The 17325-nt window shown below is 40.5% G+C and overlaps 1 protein-coding gene across 2 annotated transcripts in view; it reads right to left on the bottom strand.

The window, feature by feature from the left end:
- LOC140467314 (SRSF protein kinase 1-like) overlaps positions 1–17325 on the bottom strand; it is an 86724-nt gene that overhangs the window by 20600 nt on the left and 48799 nt on the right. For both annotated transcript variants that reach the window (XM_072563593.1, XM_072563594.1), the window contains 4 exons: positions 11101–11209; positions 10263–10350; positions 7467–7554; positions 2938–3044 (listed from right to left, as the gene is read on the bottom strand). In XM_072563593.1, coding sequence (XP_072419694.1) covers positions 2938–3044; positions 7467–7554; positions 10263–10350; positions 11101–11209 — 392 coding nt within the window. The remainder of the gene's footprint in view (positions 1–2937; positions 3045–7466; positions 7555–10262; positions 10351–11100; positions 11210–17325) is intronic.

The raw sequence follows: 17325 nt of genomic DNA, 5'->3' as shown, positions 1-17325 counted from the left end.
AAACGCAAAAGTGGATAAATCACCAGGGCCTGCTCAGGTGTAGCCTAGAACACTCTCGGAAGCCAGGGAACTGATTTCTAGGCCTCTTACTGAGATATTTGTATAATCGATAGTCACAGGTGGGGTGCCGGATGACTGGAGGTTGGCTAACGTGGTGCCACTGTTTAAGAAGAGTGGTAAGGACAAGCCAGGGAACTATAGACCAGTGAGCCCGATGTCAGTGGTGGGCAAGTTGTTAGAATTATCAGAATTAAACTCCACCTGCCTCTTCTCAGCCCACTAGCCCATTTGATCAAGATTCTGTTCTAATCAGAGCTAACCTTCTTCGCTGTCCACTACACCGCCAATTTTGGAGTCATCTGCAAACTATACCTCATGCTCACATCCAAATCATTTATATAAATGACGAAAAGTAGAGGACCCAGCACCAATCCTTGTGGCACTCCACTGGTCACAATCCTCCAATCTGTAAAACAACCCTCCACCACCACCCTCTGTCTTCTACCTTTGAACCAGTTCTGTATCCAAATGGCTAGTTCTCCCTTTTTTCCGTGAGATCTAACCTTGCTAACCAGTCTCCCAAGGGGAACCTTCTCGAATGCCTTACTGAAGTCCATATAGATCTCATCCACCACTCTGCCCTTATCAATCCTCTTTGTAACCTCTTCAAAAATACTCAATCAAGTTTGTGATTTCCCACGCATAAAGCCACGATGACTATCCCTAGTCAGTCCTTGCCTTTCCCAATACATGAAAATCCTGTCCCTCAGAATTCCCTCCAACAACTTGCCCACCACTGACATCGGGCTCACTGGTCTATAGTTCCCTGGCTTGTCCTTACCACACTTCTTAAACAGTGGCACCACATTAGCCAACCTCGAGTCATCCGGCACCCCACCTGTGACTATCGATTATACAAATATCTCAGTAAGAGGCCTAGAAATCAGTTCCCTGGCTTCCCACAGTGTTCTAGGCTACACCTGAGCAGGCCCTGGTGATTTATCCACTTTTGCGTTTCAAGACATCCAGCACTTCCTCCTCTGTAATTTGAACATTTTGCAAGGTCTCACCATCTATTTTCCTACAGTCTATATCTTCCATATCCTTTTCCACAGTAAATACTGACGCGAAATACTTGTTTAGTATCTCCTGCGGCTCCACACAGGCCGCCTTGTTGATCTTTGTGGGGCCTTATTCTCTCCCTAGTTACCCTTTTGTCATTAATATATTTGTAAAAACCCTTTGGATTCTCTAACTAAATTTGCCAAAGCAATCTCATGTCCCCTTTTTTTGCCCTCCTGATTTCCCTCTTAAGTATACTCCTACTGCCTCTATACTCTAAGGATTCACTCGATCCATCCTGTGTATACCTAACATATGCTTCCTTCTTTTTCTTAACCAAACCTTCAACTTCTTTAGTCATTGAGCATTCCTATACCTACCAGCCTTTCCTTTCACCCTGACAGGAATACACTTTCTCTAGGACTCTCGTTATCTCATTTTTGAAGACTTCCCATTTTCGAGCCGGCCCTTTACCTGCGAACATCTGCGCCCAATCTGCTTTTAAAAGTTCCTCCTCAATACCATCAAAATTGGCCTTTCTCCAAGTTAGAACTCCAACTTTTACATCTGGTCTATCCTTTTCCAGCACTAATTTTAAATCTAACAGAATTATGGTCGCTGGCCCCAAAGTGCTCCCCCACTGACACCTCAATCACCTGCCCTGTCTTATTTCCCAAGAGTAGGTCAAGTTTTGTACCTTCTCGAGTAGGTATATGCTCATACTGAATCAGAAAATTTTCTTGTACGCACAAATTCCTCTCCATCTAACCCCTTAACACTATGGCAGTCCCAGTCTATGTTTGGAAAGTTAAAATCCCCGACCATAACCACCCTATTATTCTTACAGATAACAGATCTCCTTACAAATTTGTTTCTCAATTTCCCTCTGACTATTAGGGGGTCTGTAATACAATCCCAATAAGGTGATCATCCCTATTTCTCAGTTCCACCCAAATAACATCCCTGGATGTATTTCCGGGAATATCCTCCCTCAGTATAGCTGTAATGCTATCCCTTATCAAAGAGGCCACTCCCCCTCCTCTCTTACCTCCCTTTCTATCCTTCTATCCCTGTAGCATTTGTATCCTGGAACATTAAGCTGCCAGTCCTGTCCATCCCTAAGCCATGTTTCCATAATTGCTATGATATCCCAGTCCCACGCTCCTAACCATGCCCTGAGTTCACCTGCCTCCCCAGTTGGGCCTCTTGCATTGAAATAAATGCAGTTTATCACTCCTACCTTGTTCTCTGCTTTGTTCCTGCCTGCTCTGACTGTTTGACTCACCTTTGCTCTTAACTGTACCAGTCTCAGATTGAAATCTTTCCTTACTATCTCCCTGGGTCCCCGGTTGCGGGTCTCACATCCCCCCATTTAGACCCCCTCCGCCCCCCACCTTACTAGTTTAAAGCCTCCCAAGCAGCCCTAGCAAATCGCCCTGCCAGTCCCCTTCCAATTTAGGTGCAATCTGTCGTTCTTGTCCAGGTCACTTTGACTCCAAAAGAGATTCCAATGATCCAAACATGTGAATCATTCTCCCATACATCAGCTCCTTAGCTGTGCATTCATCTGCTCCATCCTCCTCTTCCTGCCCTCACTAGTTCGTAGCATCGGGAGTAATCCAGATACTACTACTCTCAAGGATGTCCTTTTTAAATTCTTTTCTAACTCTCTCTAATCTCCCTTCAGAATTTCAACCTTTGCCGTTCCTAGGTTGTTGGCTCCAATGTGTGCAATGACCTCTTGCTTCCCCCTCTCCCCCTTAAGAACATTCAGCATCCTCTGAGACATCCTTGATCCTAGCACCAGGGAAGCAACACACCATTCTGATTTTTCACAATTTCATTTACTTTAAGGATTATAAAGCTCATACTTACTTGTCGAATGATACTTTTGACAGAATTGATAGGAAGTCCCTGGTAGTTTGATTTGATGATCCACTTTAACAGATGATGCCCTAATACCTCAAACACCATGCAGACATCTTAAACTCGGTCAAGGATATCTTCGCTAGTCTTGGTACTTTGATTGCAATGATATACACTGATCCCACACTTACTCAAAGAATTAGATTGTCCCAAAATAACCTTAAGAATGTGATTTAAAAAGGAGGCATATTCATCATCACCTGCAAAACGTTATCAGTACTCCTTCATGGAAACCCAAAATAATGAGAGGAATGTTCCTTTGGACAGAAAACTATATATTAATCGGTAGTCTGAAATATCAGATGAGTTTGTGCAACACATATCTAGATCTTAATGTACATGCCTACAGATTAGAGACTAAAAGGTGATTGTTTTCAGATATGATGTTGGAGAAATATAAGTGGGATCTGGCTGTGTTATTAAGTGACCTAAGAGTGTTTAACATTGAATTTCTGATATAAAATGGTGCTCCAATCTTGGTAAGCATACAGTTTATAAAAAAATAAATCCAATGACTTTTCTGCTTTGATAGAATAAACAAGACTGTCAGTCAGTAGAGCCAGGGATACAGCCATTTTGTTCAAAGGTGCTGGAGAAACTCAGCAGGTCTGGTTATATTTGGAGAAAAGCAGAATTAACATTTTGAGTCTGGTGACCCTTGAAGGGGGAGGGGAGAGTAGGAAGGATAATTGAAAACTGATTGAGTACATTTACAGCAACGCAGATAAAACAGGACTTGAGGGTATGGGGTTGAGTAAAGGGTTAGGATACAAGAGCAGGGATGTACTTCCAAGGCTATACAAGGCTCTGGTTAGACCACATTTGGAATACTGTGAACAGTTTTGGGTCCCATAACTGAAGGAAAAACACACCGGTCTTGGAAGGAGTCAGAGGAAGTTCATAAGAATGATCCCAGGGATGAACGGCTTGTCATATGATGAACAGACAAGGACACAGGATCTGTGCTCGCTGGAATTCAGAAGGGGGGGGGGGGGTATCTCACTGAAATGTACAGAATACTGAGAGGCCTGGATACAGTGGACATGGACAATATGTTTCCACTAGTAGAAAAGACTAGGACCCGATAGCACAGCCTCAGAGGAATGGCATGACTCTCTCAGAACTGAGATGAGGAGGAATATTTTCTGCCAGAGTGTAGTAAATTTGTGAAATTCACTGCTGCAGAAGATCTTGGTCAGTGTATTTAGGAGACTTAGATAGGTTCTTGATTAGTAAGGGGATCAAAGGATATGGTGAGAAGGCAGGAGAAAACGGTTGAGAAACATATCATCCATGATTGAATGGTGGAGCAGACTCCATGGGCCAAATGACCTAATTTTGCTTCTACATCTTATCAGAAAAGGGAGGTGTTCACGCTCTGAAATTGCTGAATTCAATGAGTTTAGAGAGCTGTAACATATCTTAGCAGAAGATGAGGTGGTGTTCCTCCAGCTTGTGCCCAGTTTCATTAGAGTGCTGCAGCAGACCTGAGAAAGAAATGCTGGCATCATAATACAATGGTGAGTTAAAGTGGCAAGCAACTGGAGCACGAGGTAATCTTTACAGGTAAACGATCGAGTGCATTTCATCGCCCCATTGTCGAGGAGGCCACATTATGAGTAGCAGATACAGTACACCAGATTGAATGAAACAGAAGTAAATCACTACTACACTGGACGAAGTGTCTAGAGCTTTGGGTATCGTGAAAGGAGGAGGTAACTGTTCGGTGTACGCAGGGGTAGGAGGCTCAGTACAGGAGTGACCAAGTTATCCCAGTGGGAATGGTTCCTGCAGAATGCTGACAAGGGAAGGGAAGGGAACATATGTCTGGTGGTGGCATCCGACTGGAGGTGACGCAAATAGACGTGGATTATGATTCTTTGGATGCCAAGGCTATCGGAAGAGAAAATGGACTCATGATGGACCCTATCATTCTTGTGCAAGGTAAGGGATGAAAGCAGAAATGCAGGAAATGGATCAGACACAGTTGAGGGGATCACAGTAGTGGAGAATTCTTGGTTGAAGAGAAAGGTAGACATGTCTGAGACACCTTGCAGGAAGTTGTATTAGCATGATTGGATACAATGGACATGCACGTTTAAATAAGGTTAACAAGGACAAACTCTTTCCATGAGCTGATGATACAACGCTCGGGACACATATAAAAGGGGAAAATTAGTAAAATAACTTTTTATCTTTTTAAACATAGCAAGTTGTTGGAGGGAATCCTGAGGGACAGGATGTATATGTATTTGGAAAGACAAGGACTGATTAGGGTTAGTCAACATGGCTTTGTGCGTGGGAAATCATGTCTCACAAACATGATTGAGTTTTTTGAGGAAGTAACAAAGAGGATTGATGAGGGCAGAGTGGTAGATGTGACCTATATGGACTTCAGTAAGGCATTTGACAAGGTTCCCTGTGGGAGACTGATTAGCAAGATTAGATCTCACAGAATAAAGGGAGAACGAGCCATATGGATACAGAACTGGCTGAAAGGGAGAAGACAGAGGGTGGTGGTGGAGGGTTGTTTTTCAGACTGGAGGCCTGTGACCAGTGGAGTGCCACAAAGATCGGTGCTGGATCCTCTACTTTTTGCCATTTACATAAATGATTTAGATGCGAACATAAGAGGTACAGTTATTAAGTTCGCAGATGACTGCAAAATTGGAGGTAACAGCAAAGAGGGTTACCTCAAATTACAATAGGATCTTGACCAGATGGGCCATCGGGCTGAGATGTGGCAGATGGAGTTTAATTCAGATAAATGTGAGGTGCTGCATTTTGGGAAAACAAATCTTAGCAGGACTTATACACTTAACGGTAAGGTCCTAAGGAGTGTTGCTGGACAAAGAGACCTTGGAGTGCAGGTTCATAGCTCCTTGAAAGTGGAGTCGCAGGTAAATAGGATAGTGAAGGCATGCTTTCTTCTATAGGTCAGAGTATTGAGTACAGGAGTTGGGAGGTGATGTTGCTGCTGTACAGGACATTGGTTAGGCCACTGTTGGAATATTGCATGCAATTCTGGTCTCCTTCCTATTGGAAAGATGTTGTGAATCTTGAAAGCGTTCAGAAAAAGATTTAGAAGGACATTGCCAGGGTTGGAGGATTTGAGTTATAGGGGGAGGCTGGGGCTGTTTTCCCTGCATCGCCAGAGGCTGAGGGGTGATCATATCGAGATTTACAAAATTTTGAGGGGCATGGATAGGGTAAATAGGCAAAGTCTTTTCCCTGGGGTCGGGGAGCCCAGAACTAGACGGCATAGGTTTAGGGTGAGAGGGGAAAGATATAAAAGAGATCTAAGGGGCAACTTTTTCACACAGAGGGTGATACAAGTATGGAATGAGATGCTAGAGGATGTGGTGGAAGCTAGTACAATTGCAACATTTAAGAGGCATTTGGATGGGTATATAAATAGGAAGCGTTTGGAGGGATATGGGCCGGATGCTGGAAGGTGGGACTAGATTGGGTTGGGATATCATGGACGGGTTGGACCGAAGGGTCTATTTTCATGCTGTACATCTCTATGATACTAAGTAATAACAACCTGTGTAATGCACAGAGGATGGCACATGCAGTTGCAATCTGATTTGTCACAAAGTTGGTCCTTTTTTCAAAAAGCCTTTCCTTTTCTCAAGGATACTGTGTTCTTGTTTTTTTTTTATCCCCCCCCCCACGCCCCGAGGGGTCCTAAAACACTCCGGACTCCGAAATAGCTGGGTTTGGTACAGAGATAAAAGGGTATTAGAGACCTTTTGTTTACACGTAAAGGGAGGAGACTTTAAGCCAAAGCTTTTGTGTTTTTTTAGAAGTAACCTGTATAAGTCAAGGGGATGTGGCCAGCTCTCCAGTTCAGTTCGGAACTTGAGTTCGGAGTTCAGCTGTGGAGCTGTGCGGAAACAGGCTGCTAAACTCTCTCTCTCTCTCTCTCTCTCTGCCCTTCTAACTTCAATCTGTAAACCTTTGTTTCATGTTTTGCTCTGTTTAAGAAGTTTGTTTATTGGGACTGTTGTGCATATTCAGAACAGCATAATTAAGTCTTGTTTGGGTAGTCTGAGTTCTGTGGTATTCTATTTTCCGTTGTGTGTCATTATGTAATTTTGTGAATAATTTTTTTGTCTGTTTTAAAACCTGGAATTCAACCGAGCTAACTTACTCCGGGTAATTTTCACTGTATACTTACTGAGACAAATTGCAAAGTTACAATCTGGGCTGCCTGCTTAAGAATGTTTTGAGTGGTGTAGTCTAATCTATAACAGATTTCAATGGAAAATTGGATGGGTAGAAGAGGAGTGAGTGAGTGGATGGAATTGACTGGATCGTTGCACTGGAAATGGCATGAACTTGATGGCTCAAAATGGCCCTGTTCTGTGCAGTAATTGATTAATATCTATGGTGGATACACCACATAGGTTTAATCAACAATACACCCATCATTCCAGTGAAATTGCTAAAAATGAAGAAAAAGCAAAGGATACGAGATCCATTCACTCCTGAAGTCTTGAAGTCATCCAATAACTGAACCACCTTCTCTTTATTTGGGTCATTGGGGTCACTATTGCGAACCTGGAAAAGGGGATGGATATCATATTTTCTCACCAAATTATCAGTGTCCATATTAGCATAGGTTTAATACAATGATCACATACAATTAAATTTTCTCGCAAACAATACAATAAAGGAACACAAGTAGAAGTTTAAACCACAACTGAGAAAAATGCTTAGTGCTCACCCAACTGCCTGTTACTTGAGATTATTTTATACATAATGTCACTTCAGTTCATCGGAGCCTATGCTCATCAGTACATGCAGATTCCCACATGGCCAGATGACAAAATGTGGAACAAGCATAAAAATTAAATACTAATAGAGCCTTTTGGACCCATTGCATCTTTGATTCAATATCTATTAATGCAGTGAAAAATTCAAGTCATTTTTAAGAAATGATTTTCAGCACAGGGAACCTCTACTGGATCAGATCTAGTTTCATTGCTGAGTTGGCTATCACTTCCTAATATCCAGTTCAAGAGGAATGGTTTCAGCCAACAGAAGTGAAAAATCCTTTTAAGACACTGCACTATCGTTGGCAAAAATGATTGGGAACATGCTTCTTAAACTTCTTCTTAAAACTCATTTTTTGTGAAAGTTTAATATAGATACTTGAAATAAAAGTATTAACTACCAGAAAATAAAAATTAAATGCCCAAATCTAGAAATTACCTTGATTACCTTGCAATGTTCATAGCAGTAGTCAATTCTAAACTTGAACTACATTAAATTTAATTTATACCTCAAGTCCTTCAATCCATTTCTTGGCAGTCTTCGGAAACTAAGGAACATAAGCTAATAGCTTTTACAAAAGAAATGCATCCATTTCTATGCTGCGGCTCAGTAGTTTGCACCGCTGGCTCACAGCGCCAGGGAATCGGGTTCCTGTCTGTCTGTGTGGAGTTTGCACATTCTCCCAGTGTCTGTGTAGGTTTCCTCCGAATGTTCCAGTTTCCTCCCACAGTCTTAAGATCTGCAGCTAGGTGCGATGGCCCTGCTAAATTGCCCATATACTGACCAGCAATGTGCAGGCTCAGGGGGTTAGCCAATGGAAATGCAAGGTTACAGGGATAGGGTGAAGAGTGGGATATTCTTCAGAGGCTGCATGCCCTGCTTCCATACTGTAGGAATTCCATGATACTACACTAGCAGCCTTTTGTGATGGACAAGTTTCAGGGATAAAGACGTGTTAGGTGATTTTGTTCCTAACTACCTAGGTCCCAAGTTTACGAGTAAACACTCTTGTTTTTGATCCCTTCAGAGAAGCATTTTCTTTTTCTACTCTACCTTGCCTATTTTAAAAAGGTAATTAAAAACCCTTTACTTTTCTAGCAAAAGAGCTCCATACTCTAAGCTCAAAATATCCTTCAAATTTCAGTGCTCAAAATTCACTAAATACAGAATTCAAGTGTCCGATGACAACTGTAAAAACATTACACTTTCAGCAACAATACTTTATACATCATTTACCTGTAACGCTATGCTATGTTAGTAAACTTCACAAGCAAGATCCAAGAGTGAGGCAAAGTTTTTTTGTATAAAGTGTTTACAGAGGAGTAATGAGTTTACATCGGTTGCAAACAGTTGGGACTACTTTTAGTTAAATCAGCCCTGCAAAGATATAACAACTAACTGGTAACGTGGCAAAAACAAATCCTGCCCTCGTTTTGTTTACAGTCAAACTCCAAGATCAATATCAGATGAAACTCCAGTTCTTGAGGCAATGGTTATATGGATTTAAGAATCACTACAAAAAGAGAGAGAATTTTTGCGCCCTGAGATGTTCTTTTGACCTTATGCACAACTGTCAGGATTTCAAGTGGTACGAGTTCTCTGGTTATGGTTGTTTCCACTTGTACCTGAACAGAGCACGTCTGATGACTCAGAGACAGATTTACAGCATGGAAACAGACCCTTCAGTCGAACTCATCCACGCTGAACAGCTATTTCAAATTAATCTAGTTCAATTTGGCCCAGATCCTTCTAACCCTTCCTATTCATACACCTATCCAGATGCCTTTTAAACACTGTAATTGTACCAACCTCCATCACCACCTCTGGCAGCTCACTTCAAATATGCACTACCATCTGCATGGAATGGTTGCCCGTTAGGTTTCTTTTAAATCTTTCCCCTCTCACCTTAAACCTATGCACTCTAGTTTTGGACACCCCTACCCCGGGAATAGGCCTTGACTATTCACCCTATCCATACCCTTTACAGTTTTACACACCTCATAAGGTCACACCTCAGCCTCCGACACTCCAGGGAAAACAGCCCCAGCCTATTCAGCCTCTCCCATAGCTCAAATCCTCCAACCCTGGCAACATCCTTGTAAATCTTCTCTGAACCCTTTCAAGTTTCAAAACATCCTATCTCTAACAGGGAGACCAGAACTGAATCCAAAAGTGGTCAAACCAATATCCTATAGAATTGCAACATGATCCCCTAACTTCAATAGTCCATGCACTGACCAATAAAGGTAAGCGCACTAACCACCTTCACTATCCTGTCTACAGGACTTATAATATGCCTGACTATGTTAGTTTAAATAAGGGACGTATTATAAGGTTCACTATAAAACCAGAAGTGCAGTCATCACAACAATGCAACCAGTCTGAATATCAAACCGCAACGACATTAAGGTAGTTTGTGATAAGATTTTGAAACCTTTATTATTTATGTTGCTGCCAGTAGATATATGTACAAAATGAAAACACAGACTTACTGCTTTCAGTAGTTTTATTTCATCCAGAGCAGTTTCTGTATAATGTTCTGCACTTTTGACAACCTTCATGGCAACAAACCTTTTGCCTCTAAATCAAGAAGAATAGTTTAATACCCATTTTCACATAAGCACACAGTGTAAACTATCTTGCATCTTTGGATGCACAAACATCACTTGCGTACTAACACAATTAGCAGTTTGCTAATCAAGAATATCTTGAAGCAAAGTTTTCTTTAAATTAAAACAGAAACACAAGACACATTTTTCAATTTCAAATACAAACACACTCCAGAAACCAGAACCTTCCTTTTGACTAAATTTCAACTGACTCCATCAGTGCAAACTTGATTTATTTCAACTGATCGAGCACCAATTACTTTAGTGGTAGTACAGGTGGGGGAATAATGGGCAAGACTCTCTTCATCAACTTACACAAGATATATTTACATAACTCTAGATTCAATGGTTCAGCAAGACAAAACCAGAGACAAAAGGTAAAGAATACAATATACTAGGCCTTCAAACAAGAATTTGCAAATTACCTGCAAATCATACAACAGCTTGATCCAGGCCATGCTCTGTAAAAGGCATAATTGTAGCACTGTATTTGCAATAAACCAACAGTAAATTGAAGCCATGCAGTTGTACAGACCTGCCACAGTTAAATATAGCTTCAATCCAAGTTAGTTTTTAAAAAGAAACCTTTCATACATTGATCTAATGCCAGTTGAGCTCCAATCCATAAACTTTGCCAGTAGTCGTGCTTAAAACTGCGATCATGGAAGCCATTACAGAAAATTCACCAGAGATTTAAATGATTGAGTTCAAGGTGACTTACTGAATATCCCAACATAGCCAAACTGTGGAAAAATGGCCCCATCCCAGCTTTCGAATCACATGGTATCGTCCATTAAAAAGATCACCAATCTTTACATGATGATATCCACCTGAAACATCCAAAAAAGGAACATTATATATTTGTTAGTTGAGAGCAAAGGAAAATTAGTACTTCAGGACTGTTTTTTGCTAGTGGTTTATAAAATGCAAGAATAGAGGAATTTCTCCAAAATAAACCAAGTTAGAGTTCAGGAAAGGCAGACTTGACTAACTCAACAGGCCAGCACCATTTACCAAGTTAAATGAATTTTCACATTCCCGAGATGTGAAACCTTATTTCATAGACTAGATCATGCAACCCTTCAAATTCAACTAAATCTGTGACTTAACTACAATTATCCAATTTTACTTTGTATTCCTAATGCCCTAATAATACTGTGGAAATGTTAGGGATTGCCCAGTGCTTCTGGAGGAACAAAGGAAAATCACCTATTAACACAAAGACGTATTGCTTTCATGTCTGTTATTTTCACCCAAATTTCATAACACCCATGAATTGGAGCCATTACGTTAATACTGGCCTAAGGACAAACTGAAATAATTGGGTGGCTATTACTTATTATTCTGACACAGCAGTAATCCTAACATGAATAGTCCTGGTTTAGAGATTTTTTTCCCCCAAAGTTTCTATTCATTTATTTGAATATCACTGATCACAAAATGAAACAAGATATTTTATTGGCTAGTTTGGAAAAGTATGCCCATACATTTAAGAGTGATAAGTTTGCACAGTTAAACAGCTGAAAATTGATTTCATCACAAACATTAGGGTTTGTAATTACTGCATTGATCCAAGTATCAGAAGGGACACAGTCACAAGCCTGCCCCAAACCAGAACACAGCCAGCCTGTTAAAGCACTGAAACCAGTTATTGGGCCATGGCATAGTATGCACTGCCCTGGAGTATCCAGACATTTTTATTGGCATAGCCACTAAGATAAAGCGGCCATTTGGTCCTTCGAGCCTGCTTTGCTATACAATAGCACCATGGCTAACTTGAGATAGTGCCAACTCCACATTCCTACTTATTCCCAACATTCAACTCTCGTTGGTCAAGAATCAATTCATCACACTTCCCCTCTGACAAATGTTTAGTTAACTGGCCTGTAGTTTCCTGTTTTTGTCACCAGACTTCCTTGAACAAAGGACTTACATTCATTATATTTTAGTCAAATGTTATCTTCTTCGAATCAAGAGAATTTTAAGAAAATAAAATCAATGCTTCATTAGCTCAGGATGAAGTAGATCAGGGTCTGGGAACTGTCAGCTTTTACTGTCAAATACTTCCCTCAGTATCCTTTCTCTGATGATAAAATGGAGTCTTACTAACGTGATTGAATTTTTTGAAGAGATGACAAAGATTAATGAAGGCAGAGCAGTAGATGCTGGCTACAAAGCACTCAAAGTTCCGCTTGGTAGGATGATTAATCAAGTTAGATCACATGGGACCCAGGGGAGCTAGCCAACTGGATGTAAGATTGGCTTGAAAGGAGAAGACAAAGGGTGGTGGTAAAGGGCTGCTTTTCAGACTAGAGGTCTGAGATCAGCAGAATGCCACACAGATCAGTGCCGAGTCCGCGGTTTTTCATCTTTTATATAAATGATTTGGATAGGAATATAGGATGTATATGGTTAGCAAGTTTGCAGATGACACCAAAATAGATAGTGGGGCGGACTGTGAAGATTATCACAGAGTACAACGGGATCTTGACCATATGGGCGAATGGGCCAAAGAGTGGTGGATGAAGTTTAATTTCAATAAATGTGAGGTGTTGCACTTTAGTAAGGCAAACCAGGGCAGGACTTGTACATTTAATGATAGGGGCCTGGAAAGTGGCATCGAATAAAGAGCCCAAGGGTGCAAGTGCATAGTTCTGAAAAGTGGAGTCACAAGTAGACAGGATTATGGAAGTGGCGTTTGGCATGCTTGCCTTCATTAGTCAGTGCATGGAGTATAAGAGTTGGGATGTCATGTTGCGACTGTACAGGATACTGGTGAGGCCACTTTTAAGAATACTGCAGACATTTTGGGTCACCCTTCCATAGTAAAGATGTTGTTAAACTTGAGGGGGTGCAGAAAAGATTTACAAGGATGTTGAGTGACTGGAGGGTTTGTTTTACAGGAAGAAGCTGAATGGGCTGTGGCTTTTTTTCTCCTGGAGTGTCATAGGTTCAGTGGTGACCTTTCAGACATTTATGAAATCACAAGGGGCATGGATAGGGTGAATAGCCACTATCTTTGGGGAGTCCAAAATTAAAGGGTGTAGTTTTAAGGTGAGAGAGGGGAAAGATTAAAAAAAAGGACCTGATGGGTAATTATGTCATGCAGAAGGTGTGCATGCATGGAATAAGCTGCCAGAGGAAGTGGTGGAGGTGGGTACAATTACAAGACATCTGGATAGGTATACAAGTAGGAAGGGTTTAGAGAGATGTGGGCCAAATACTGGCAAATGGGTCTAGGTCAGATTGGGATGTCTGGTTGGCGCAGACAGGTCTGTTCCTGTGCTGCATGACTATGAAGAATTTTGTTGTTTTAATTTAATCCTTCTTGTTCACCTCAATTATTTTTGGGATGTTATCATGATAGTAAGGATGCAATTTTCTTGATTTCCAATTTAAATTTCTGCTACTCTCACTTGACGACCTATATTGATTTGACCCAAATACTGGCAGATACTCTTTCTGAAGTTCGAGCCAGCATTCTCTCAAATTCTAATTTTTCCCCTTATTCTTTTTGCCATTATTTAATGATTCTCATGTTCTGTACAATTTTCTGACCTGTCACTTAACTTCGGAATTGTAAGCATTTTCAATTTGATAGCATCTGTAACTTACTTAGTTAGCCAGTGGTGCATCCTTCCTTTGGAGTTTCTCTCATTGGAATGCATCTTTTGAGTATTCTGAAATACCTCCTCAAATATTTGCCACTGCATCTCTACTGATGTCACCCATGATCTAATTTCCCAGTTTATATCCTCATAAATCCTCTTAAGCTTTGAATCCTCGATTCTACCTCTCTGAAACTGAACATACGAAATTCTATTAAATTAAGGTTGCTGCTACTCAAGGACACCTTCATAGGATTCATATCGCTCTCTATCTCATTGCACATTACCAGATTTGGTATAGCCTGATTTTTACTTGGCTCTGCAACATGCCTTCCCTCAAAACTGTCTTAAAAACATGAACTCTTCACCCAGGTTATCTTTACTATTCTGATTTCTCCAATCTCCATGTAGATTAAAATCACCCATGATTATCACCATATTTTTCTCATGTCAGAATAATTTCTTCCTGTAAACCCTTGCATATTAGGTTACTTTTATGAGACCTACAAATCACTGATTTTTTTTTTTGCTTTTGCTATTTCCCATCTCTACTCAAACCAAATCTGCACCACGACTTCCAAATTGAAGTTCTCCTGTCTCATACCAATTTCACAATTAATTGTTACCATTCTGTCTTTTCCTAACTTCCTATCCTTTGCAAATGACATATATCCTTGAACATTCAGGTTGCAGCTTTGGCCATTTAGTAGTCAAGGGACTGATATTATTTGTAAGGACCCAAATTAATTTGAAAAAAAGTCATGGATTAACTGAATTATTCACAAAAAGCTTACAGTCAAACAGGACACCAACAGGAAACTTCCTAACCATCTAAATATGAAATCAAATTTCAAATAGCGTGGATTTTATCTCCTACACAGCAGTGTTCCGGTACAGGAAAGAACAAAATGTTGAATTTCCTACAATACAAATGGTCCAGTGAATCTGTGTATTAAGCCTAAGTAGGTTTAACTTACATGCAAGTCTTCAGTCAAATATATGGACTAAATTACAATATCACTGAGGATCAGAGCAAAGTCAAAATGTCTACTTGAATAGAGTATATGATTTGGCTAATGAAGTATTTTCTTCCAAAGTAATCTAACATTGTAAAATGGTCAATTTTAAAGTCATGAGATGAGAAACAAGTGACAAGTGGGAAGGTGCATTTTCCTGAAATCTAAAAGCAAGTTTTACTTAAAATTGAAAAAAGAACTGCAAAAACAAACATGCAATATGTACTAGAAGTTGTCAATTAGAAGTCGTCTGGATACCTCTAAAGTTATTCCCTAAGAATCAAATTTCTGTGCTTTCAACATTCAACCCTTTTCCGAGAATTAATCATTTGTTTCTCGGAAAAGGGTAGGCCATTCAGCGCTTTGAGCTTGCTTCACCATTCATGGCTGATCTGTGGTCGACCTCTATATGCCTGCATTGGATCCATATCCCTTGATAACTTCCTTAATAAAAATTTGTCTACCTCAGATTTAGGTTTAACACATGAATTAGTATCAACTGTCGCTTGAAGAGGAGTTCCAAACCTCCATCACTCTCAGTGTAGAAGTCCATTCTAATATCTCTTTTGAGTTGGTTGGCCCCAATTCCTAGAATGTGCCCAAGTTGTAGAATCTTCAACCAATGGCAATAGTTTAATTGTTATTTATCCTGCCTTTTCCTGTTGATATCCCAAAGGCCTCAATTAGATCAGCCCTTATCCTTCAACATTCTAGAGACTAAAGGCCTAATTTGTCTCACAACTTAACCCCTGAAGTCCAGTTATCAACCTTGCAAACCTGTATTGAACTCTCTCCAGGTCCAATATCCTTCCTAACAGGTGGCCAGATCTGGTCTCAGAATTCAAGCGCAGGCTAACTAGGGTTTTATGTAATTGTAGTACAACATCTGCATCCCTATGCTCCACACCTTTAAAAGGCCAGCATTCTATTAGCCTTCTTGACTATTTTCTGCGCCCTATCCCTGATCGTTTATTGTTAAGTTATTTTGGACTTTCGGCAAGCTATCCTCCTTTTCTGGTGGAAATACTCAAGCAATGTAAACAGCTCATCAAGTCCACCATTTCCCCATTTTCACTGACAATATTTCCACTCTCAAAGGGTGAATAGTATTCTGAAGCAGCTGCTTTCCCTTTACATAACTAAAATCTCTTCTTGTGGTCTTTTATCTCTCTTGAAAGTTTCCTTTCATAATTTTTTTTTAAGCCATTCTTAAGGCGCTTGTGGTCCTTTGTTGCTCTTTGTATTTGTCTCATTTGGTGGGATCAACGCATTTTTATAAGCCCTTTCTTTTTGGTGTCCATGGCTGCATTTTTTGGAAGGTGACCTTTCTCCTCCTCATTAGGTTCAAACTACTTCAGAATAGCGTCAATTGTTCCTTTTCAACACCCTCCACTGCTCCTCAGTTGTTTACCTAGTAGTAGAGCCTTCCAGATGCTGTGAAGAGTCTCTGCCTCATCCCATTAAAGACTGTCTTACTTAAAACTTTAGTATCCAATCTTAGTTTATCAATGTTATTATCGCTGTTTGACAAATGCTAACAACTAGGTCACTAATTAAATCAGGCTCATTGTTCATTATTAAATCCAATATTTCTTGTCCTCTTCTCACATCTAAGGTCCACTGCCACAGGTAACTTTCCCAGACACACTTTAGACATTTATAGCCTTTCTGGGCAGGTGCTTGTCTGTCTCTGCGAGTCCATGTTCGGATTAAAATCTCCCCTTAATACTACTCTGCTTTTGCTACACAGGTGCCTAAATTCAGCATTTATGGATCTCAGTTTACTCACTGAGCTGCAAGGTTTGTTTTCAGACATTTCAACACCATATCAGGTAATATCACCAGTGAGCCTCCAATGGAATTGCTGGTGCTTTGTCCCACTTTCACATAAGTGGAGAGCGGGGCATAACGCCAGCACTTCACCAGATGCTCACTGATGTTATTACCTAGTATGGAGACAAAATGTCCAAAAACGAACCTTCCAGCTCAGCGAGCAAACCTATACCCAGAACCTCAACCCCAGCTACAAATCTTCTCAAAATTCAGCATTTATATAACCCAGCATTTCTCAGTTGCTACTAGTGGTCTATATGTGCCACCTGTTGTGGTTTTAGTTCCTTAATGATTCCTCAGTTCCACCCAAAGTTCTCCACTGGTGCTTTCCCCTTATTACATTCTCCTTCACCATAGAAATGATTATATTTCTGATCAGCAATGCTTTCCATCCCTTCTGCCATTTTCTCTATCCCTCTATTTTATAATCTTATATGTTTAGTTCCCAGTCCTGTCCATCCTGCAGCCATGACTCTGTAATAGCTATGA

Source organism: Chiloscyllium punctatum, chromosome 45 (genome assembly GCF_047496795.1).
Source record: "Chiloscyllium punctatum isolate Juve2018m chromosome 45, sChiPun1.3, whole genome shotgun sequence".
NCBI classification, from domain to species: domain Eukaryota; kingdom Metazoa; phylum Chordata; class Chondrichthyes; order Orectolobiformes; family Hemiscylliidae; genus Chiloscyllium; species Chiloscyllium punctatum.
Note: the sequence above shows the minus strand (reverse complement) of the source record. Positions and strands in the feature narration are given on the sequence as shown.